Genomic DNA, 7,858 nt, shown 5'->3' with positions numbered 1-7,858 from the left:
TTTTTAAGTTACCACCTGAATTCTAAACACAGCTTTCACCCAGAAACTATATTTTTATTGAAATAGGCAGTACTGCCTATGTTCTTGCAAGATGTGTTAGTATGGAAAAGTGAAAGAACATGTTAGGATCACATCAACAACTGCCTGATAACACAAGTTCTGCTATTGCACATTTCCTTTAAAAGATTAAAAGAACAGATATGATCTTTATATATGTATTTTTCCTTTTCCTCACTGGTTTGATCTTTGTCACATCCATCACTCTAATCAACCAGACAAAGCAATCTGCATTCTTTTCCAGTCTCCTCAGTGCTATGCATTTTATACCAGAATCACAGGTTACCCTTTCATATCTGTTAAAATTTAGGGAACTACAGGATTCCTATTTCACTGCCTGCAGTAGGGTATTTCAATACCACTGCAAAATATGGGTAGTCTGACTTTCCATGGTAAAACCAACTCAGCTGTCTGGAATCAGGTTCCCAAAGCTGCAGCAAACTAAATGCTATATTATTACAATTACTGTAGTTTTTTTCAAATACTTTAAAATCCTGGCAAAATAAAATTGTAAAAGCTGCTTGGAAGCTAGTCTGCTTCCCCTTTTACTTCCTTTTATGCCCTGATTCTGCTTTCACCCTGCTACACTGCAAGTCCCACTCCTGCTGTCTGACAGTTTTGCAGGTATAAGGCTTGGGAGTGCTGTAGCTCCAGCTCTCACTAATTACATTTTATTTTTTTTTGTCCACTACGATTTCAGCCAGACTAAGAAGTTATCAGTGAAGCATCCCTTATCTAATCTTACTGGCAGGATGAGTAGCTTCCTCATCTGCATGGTCTGCACACTGAGGGGGTGCAGACCATGTTCATACCTAACATAGGTGTGCTGCCAGAAGCCTGTAGCAGACGCTTTCTTGGTTACTGAATGTGTGTGTGTCAGCAAAGACCCCCAGCAAGGAGTTGTCTGGCAGGCATGCCAGCTCCCAGAAAAGAGTGGGGCTGTGAATCAGCTTCATTCCCACAAAAGGGTTTCAGTTCATCCAGACTGATTCTGGATGTCAACACACAGCACTGTCCAGACAGTTCATATTCCTTGCATGAACCCTTGCTGCTAATGCAAATACAGTTCTGATAAAAGCTGTGGCAGAGGGTCCACCCTCCCTCTCCTAGCTGCCTTTCAAATTGAAGTGAGACTTCTTGCTGCTCATAGTGCTTTTAAGATGTATCATCCCTGCCTGTCTTCTGGGACATGTCTCACCTCCTTTGAGGTTCTTTCCTTTTTCCTGCATCACTTTGCTTATGGCAGTAACACTGCATGACACCTGCTGGTACAGAGAGACAATGGTTTGGGTTTCAAGCAGTGCCCTCATTATTCCTGCAACAGCATCTCTGTTCCGTAGATACTCTCTGTTGCCTCAGGTGAAGTTTGTATTTCAGGCAGCTGTATCTTACTTTAGTTGCAATTGCATCCAGTGATGCTCCTAGTGCTGACAATTCTGGGTCTTGTCCTCCTACACAGAGATTGCTGCTGGGCCCAACGTTGCCTTGTACCATCCTCTGGGAGGAGGTCTGCCTCTGAAGCTTCCCTTAATCTAGAGTGCTCTAGGGCCCTTGCACTGTATAATACATTACAATGCAAAATTACCTACTGTCCCATCTTCACCACTGCTTTATACATGTATTCAGTCAGTTTCATAATCTACTAAGGGGAACACTAAGGGCTTTAGCTCCAGCTTTTTAGGTTCTTCCCCAGTCACAGAACCCAACAGCATTCCTGCTAGGACTCCTAGGCTATCTGTACAGATGTGGTGGGGTGACTGAGACTGGCAACCAAGCCCCTAGCTAGCTGACTGCCCAGCTGCTTCAGCAGAATGCTGGAGAATCATAAGGGCATGGGTGAGAAAACAAAGCTGCTCTACTCTCACACTGTGTTAAAATGCTGTTCTCTGAGAACAAATGGAAAGCAGTCCCACAGTAAGGGTGAGTTAGAATCAGAGAATTACAAAATACCCGGAGCTGGAAGGGACCCACAAGGATAATGGTGTCCAATTCCTGAGTCTGCGCAGGACCACCCAAAAATCAGGACGTGTCTGAGAGCACTGTCAAAACACTCCAGGAACTCCAGCAGGGCAGGCTTGGTGTTGTGCCCACTGCCCTGTCCCAGTGCCCAATCACCCTCTGGGTGCAGACCCTTTCCCTAACCCCCAGCCTGACCCTCCCCTGTCCCAGCTCCATGCCGTTCCCTCGGGTCCTGTCGCTGTTCCTAGAGAGCAGAGCTCAGCGCCTGCCCCTCCGCTGCCCTCGTGAGGGAGCTGCAGGCCGCCATGAGGCCTCCCCTCAGCCTGCTCTGCTCGGGGCTGAACAAAACAAAGACCCTCAGCTGCTCCTCATACATCTTGCCCTCTAGACCCTTCACCATCTTTGTAGCCCTTCTTTGGATGCTCTCTAATAGTTTTATGTCCTTTTTACACTGTGGTGCCCAAAACTGCACACAGTACTGAGGTGAGGCCTCACCAGCACCGAGCAGAGCAGGACAATCCCTTCTTGGTGCACCCCAGGGTAGGGTTGCCCCTCCTGGCTGCCAGGGCACACTGCTGGCTCGTGTTCAACTTGCTGTTGACCAGAGCCCCCAGATCCCTTTCTGCGGGGCAGCTCTTCAGCCCCTCATTTCCCAGTCTGTATGTATAGGAAGGGTTGCCCCATCTCAGGTGCAGAACCTGGAACATGCTCTTGTTAAACTTCATGTAGTTGGTGACTGCCCAGCTCTCTATTTGTCAAGATCTCTCCACAAGGTCTGCCCACACTCGACAGAGTCAACAGCTTCTTCCAATTTAGTGTTGTCTGCAAACTTACTCAAAACAGCTTGTGGTCTCACATCCAAGCCATTTATGAAAACATTGAAGAGAACTGGCCTTAAAATGAGGCCTTGGAGCTCCTCTTGCTTGTTCCTCATGCTGCCTGCATTGGTGCAGAAACATTTCACATGTACTTCATTGTTGCCAGCACCTCATGGAGCACAGTGAAGGATCTCACTAGCATGCAGTCCCTCAAATTTTGGCATACCATCCCATAGCTTATCATTGGTGTGCCTGTTTTTCTCTTTCCCCCTTCATAACTAGTTTAGAGCCCTATTGATCAGCCCTGCTAACCCCCACACAACAATCCTTTTCCTTTATGTTGTATACTACATAATCCTTTATGTTGTAGACTACATAGTTATTAATCCAAAGTCTCAGAGAAGGGGTCTTCAGGAACTCTGAGGAGGCAGTCACCCTGCTGACAGAGAGCTATGTAAAGCTGGACTGAAAGTCATATTTTTACATTATACATACATTAAAATAAGGGGGCAGTAGTTTTACCATCACTCTTTTTTTTTTTTTTTTTTTTTTTCCTCAGTCAGTGGTTAGCCCATACTAAGCCTACTTTATTATATATACTGTGTACTGGTATATTGCCAGAGGCACAACTTTTTAAAAAGGTACTCAGAACAAGCCAAGTGCTAGTGTAAAAATATGTACAGCAGTCCAGCTTATTTTCTTTCTTTTGCATATGAGAGCTGGCACTGGACTACCTTGCTCTGTGTGAGCTCGTCCCGTTTAATGATAGTAAAATATTTAAAGTTACTTCAACTTTAGAGAATATCAGCTCTAAGGAGAGTTTATCTTTAGTGAGAAAAATGAGCCACATGGAGAGGTATCACTTTGGCACAGTTTCTGACTAAAGAGAATTGCACTTTTGCAGGAACTATCTTGGGTTTCCAATCTGAAAATTGTTTCTGGGTTAGTCTTCAGCAAATCAGTACTTGACACTCACTGAAGAGATGTTCTCATGGCAATTACTTTGATATTTGACAAAGCAGCCTAAAAAGGTAATGTAAGATCCAGAGAGGGACAATCACATAGCATAGAAAACTACATGCAACTATAGTTTTTGCTCTGGTGGTAAGAGTTTAAGGACACAGCCAAGTCTGGAAGTCACTTGTATCTCATTAAACTATCATCTCACTTGACAAATGTTCCTGCTTAGCAAGGTAGCACAGAATAAACCATAACTTGTATTACAATGAGGCTGACAATGTCATCAGTTATTTGATGTTTGTTGCCTTCTCTATCACTGTCTTTATGCTGTAAATTTATGCCCATAATTTAAGATGGTAGCTCAGCTAGTGACACATCATTGTGGCAAAATGGCTGAGCACTACCAAATCCCTCTGAGTTACCTGCTGAGACATGAGATCTCTTAATGAGTTGTCCTAGTGCTGAAATTGTCAACAACTTTTACAATTTTTAATTGTGCAATCAATGCACTATATAAATTGCCTATTGTATAACTGTAGAGTAATTAATTTTAACAACTGTGCAGTCAGATTTGTGGGGTGGGAGGCTTTCTGCTATTAATTCAGTGCCAGCAAATGGAAAATGCCACGTGCATATTCTGAAAGCAGTTTTGATTGACAAAGGTGACAAAGTGGCGATTCAGAACCAAAGGCTGTGAGATGAAAAAAAAAAAAAAAAAGTTTTAGTAACAAGGAAGGAAAAAATTACATCCAGCGTACACTCAGCTGACCCTCCCTTCGCTGTTGATGCTGTTTCAACATATAAATGAGGCTGGACTGCCTGTTTTGCAGAGATAATTTCCCTGCAGGGGCTCTGCAGGGAGGTTTCTGCTCTGTGCATTCACAATGTGATATGGAGCTGAGTTAAAGGCCCAGCCCCATATGCTACTCAGCCTCCCTTCCACAGACAGATGTATAACGGGAGTTTTAAAAGGAACAGAACCTAGGCAGGAGGCTGGAAATACAGTGTTGAGCTTCTATTTCTATCTGCATTTCTCTCCATCCATCGCCTCCATCTGCCTGACCAACTGCCTTTTGTGCCTGCTGCATCTCGTCCTCAACGAGGGCAGAAAGAAAAGCTCTCTGGAAGATACTTTTAAGGCACAGGGGTGCAGTTACCAGGGTGCCCTTCAGAGCCTCCTCCTGCAGCCGTGCAGCTCGGCGGCTCCAGGGCGCTGCCTTTTCACAGCCGGTGCGGGGCTCTGGGGCCGGGACGCCCTGTTTTTGGGGGCAGCCACCTGTGCTCACCAACACCCCAAATACCAATGTGGCCCAGCCCAGGGCACTGCTGGTGTTGTACCGCTACTCAGGGCATGGGGCAGAACCACCAGGGACCCACCCGGCCGGCAGCTGCCCGCCGGCCTCGGGAGCCCTCAGCAGCCTGAGGCGGCTCCGTGCCCGCCCCTCCGCCATTTGCTGCCCTCAGCGCCGGGCGCTGCGGGGCGGCGGGGCTCGGGGCTCCGCTCCCCGCAGCCTGCAGGCCCCCTCCGGGCCGCGGGGCGGTGCTGCCGCCTCTCCTTCCCTGCCTCCTTCCCTTCCTTTTCTTCCTCCTTCCTTCCCTCCCTCCCTGCCTCCAGCCGCCGCCGCCGCCCGGGCAGCCGCCGGCCGCAGCATGGAGGCGCCCCCCGTTACCATGATGCCCGTGACGGGCGGCACCATCAACATGATGGAGTACCTGCTGCAGGGTGCGCACCCCGCGGGCAGGCGGCCCTGGCCCGGGGGAGGGGGTTGTGTGGGGAGTTTGGGGTCGCTCGGGGTGTGTCTGGGGTGTGTTGGGGGGTGTTTGGGGTGCGCATGGGGTGTTTGGGAGGTATTTGGGGTGTGTTTGGGGTACTAGGGCTGTGTTGGGGATGCTTGGGGTGTGTTTGGGGTATTGGGGGTGTGTGTGGGGTATTTGGAGTGTGTTGGGAGTGTACTTGGGGTGTTTGGGGTGTGTTTGGGGTATGTGGGGTGTGTTTGGGGTGTTTGTGGAGTGTTAGGGGGGTGGCTGAGGTATTTGGGGTGTTTGGGGCATTTGGGGTGTGCTGGGGGTGTGTTTGGGGTATTTGGGGGTGTTTGGGGTATTTGGGGTGTGTTTGGGGTGTTTGTGGATTGTTAGGGGGGTGGCTGGGGTATTTGGGGTGTGTTGGGGGTGCTTGGGGTGTGTTTGGGGTATTTGGGGTGTGTTAGGGATATGTTTGGTGTATTTGGGGTGTGTTGGGAGTGTTTGGGGGGTTTTGGGGGTATTTGGGGTGTACAGTGTCTGTGGGGTGTCGGCAACAGCCGCTGTGTCTCTGTCCGCCGCAGGCAGCGTCCTGGACCAGAGCCTGGAGAGCCTGCTGCACCGCCTGCGCGGCTTGTGCGACAACATGGAGCCCGAGACCTTCCTGGACCACGAGATGGTGTTCCTGCTGAAGGGGCAGCAGGCCAGCCCCTTCGTGCTGCGGGCGCGGCGCTCCATCGACAAGAGCGGCATGCCCTGGCACCTGCGCTACCTGGGCCAGCCGGAGATCGGGGACAAGAACCGGCACGCGCTGGTGCGCAACTGCGTGGACATCGCCACGTCGGACAACCTGACGGACTTCCTGGTGGAGATGGGCTTCCGCATGGACCACGAGTTTGTGGCCAAGGGGCACGTCTTCCGCAAGGGCATCATGAAGATCATGGTCTACAAGATCTTCCGCATCCTGATGCCGGGCAACACGGATAACATTGAGCCGCTCTCCCTCTCCTACCTTGTGGAGCTTAACGTGGTGGCTCCAGCCGGACAGGATGTGGTCTCCGATGACATGAGGAACTTTGCAGAGCAGCTAAAGCCTTTGGTGCATCTGGAGAAAATTGACCCTAAAAGGTTAATGTGATTGAAAAGCTGAGGAGCTAAGCATTGCTTTCGCCAGGGACCTTCAGGGTTGTTTTTATAAAATACCTTTTGAGGGTAAATCAAAACATGGAGAGGGGAGTAAAGGACTACGTAGCAATGTTTTGCTAGTTGCAGGTACTATGTATTTTTTCACACATTTGTGGATTGTGAAAAAAAGGATGTGATTTACCTGCTCTAGTGAACCTGCTTTGGCAGGGGTCTGAAACCAATGCTCTCTGGGGGTCCCTTCCAACCCCTACAATTCTCTGATTTTGTGATTCTTTGAATAAAATGAGACACTTCTAGAAAAACAATGCCATTCAAAACATCATTAAATACTAGTATTGGTAGTGTCCCCCCCTCTTGTTGGGGAAATACGTGCTAGAAAGCATAATGCCTAGTAATCCATCAAACTTAGTGGAATTCACATGCCTTTGTACCTACACCTCAGTGCAGTTTTGTTTTGTTTTTAGAGTACTGTTCTTGTATACCACCTATTAACATTTTGTCGTGGTTTAACCCGGCTGGCAGCTAAACACCACGCAGCCGTTCGCTCACCCTTCCCCCTCCCTCTCTGGGACGGGGGAGAGAAATGGAAAGTGAAGCCCGTGAGTTGAGATGAAGACAGTTTAATAAGACAGGAAAATAATAATAATAATAATAATAATACAATGATGATAATAGTACTACTACTAATAATATGTACAAACAAGTGATGCACAATGCAATTGCTCACCACCCGCTGACCGATGCCCAGCTTAACCCCGAGCAGTCCGGCCCCCTCCCCCCGGCTAGCCACCCCTATATATTGTTTAGCATGATGCCAGATGGTATGGAATACCCCTTTGGCTAGTTCGGGTCACCTGTCCTGGGTCTGTCCCCTCCCAGCTCTTACTGCACCCCCAGCCTGCCTGTTGGCAGGACAGAGCAAAAGGCTGAGATGTCCTTGGCTTGGTATAAGCACTGCTCTGCAACAATTAAAACATCGGGGTGTTATCAGCACTCTTCTCATCCTAAGCCAAAACACAGCATTCCACCAGCTACTAGGAAGAAAATTAATTCTGTTCTAACTGAAACCAGGACACATTTCTAAATAATACATGAAACTGATAGCCTTTAATGCAAGAGGTGTTTATAACAAGCATAAAACCAGGAACTGTGCACAGCACAAAAGAGCAAGAGTATAC

The 7,858-nt window shown here is 48.4% G+C and overlaps 1 protein-coding gene across 1 annotated transcript; it reads left to right on the top strand.

The window, feature by feature from the left end:
- Nucleotides 1–5,429: 5,429 nt before the first annotated feature.
- On the top strand, nt 5,430–6,982 carry MED18 (mediator complex subunit 18). Its single transcript, XM_032206114.1, has 2 exons — nt 5,430–5,517; nt 6,119–6,982. The coding sequence occupies exons 1-2, from the start codon at nt 5,445–5,447 to the stop codon at nt 6,670–6,672; spliced, it is 627 nt and encodes a 208-aa protein (XP_032062005.1). The 5' UTR covers nt 5,430–5,444; the 3' UTR covers nt 6,673–6,982.
- The last annotated feature ends 876 nt before the right edge of the window (nt 6,983–7,858 follow it).

This window comes from Aythya fuligula, chromosome Z (assembly GCF_009819795.1).
Source record: "Aythya fuligula isolate bAytFul2 chromosome Z, bAytFul2.pri, whole genome shotgun sequence".
NCBI lineage: Eukaryota > Metazoa > Chordata > Aves > Anseriformes > Anatidae > Aythya > Aythya fuligula.
Note: the sequence above shows the minus strand (reverse complement) of the source record. Positions and strands in the feature narration are given on the sequence as shown.

What these genes read in the sequence shown, in the direction of transcription:
- MED18 (XM_032206114.1), top strand. Translation starts at nt 5,445, where the DNA reads ATGGAGGCGCCCCCCGTTACCATGATGCCCGTGACGGGCGGCACCATC. An exon ending in GATGGAGTACCTGCTGCAGG is followed by an intron (nt 5,518 to 6,118) that starts GTGCGCACCCCG and finishes TGTCCGCCGCAG; the next exon opens with GCAGCGTCCTGGACCAGAGC.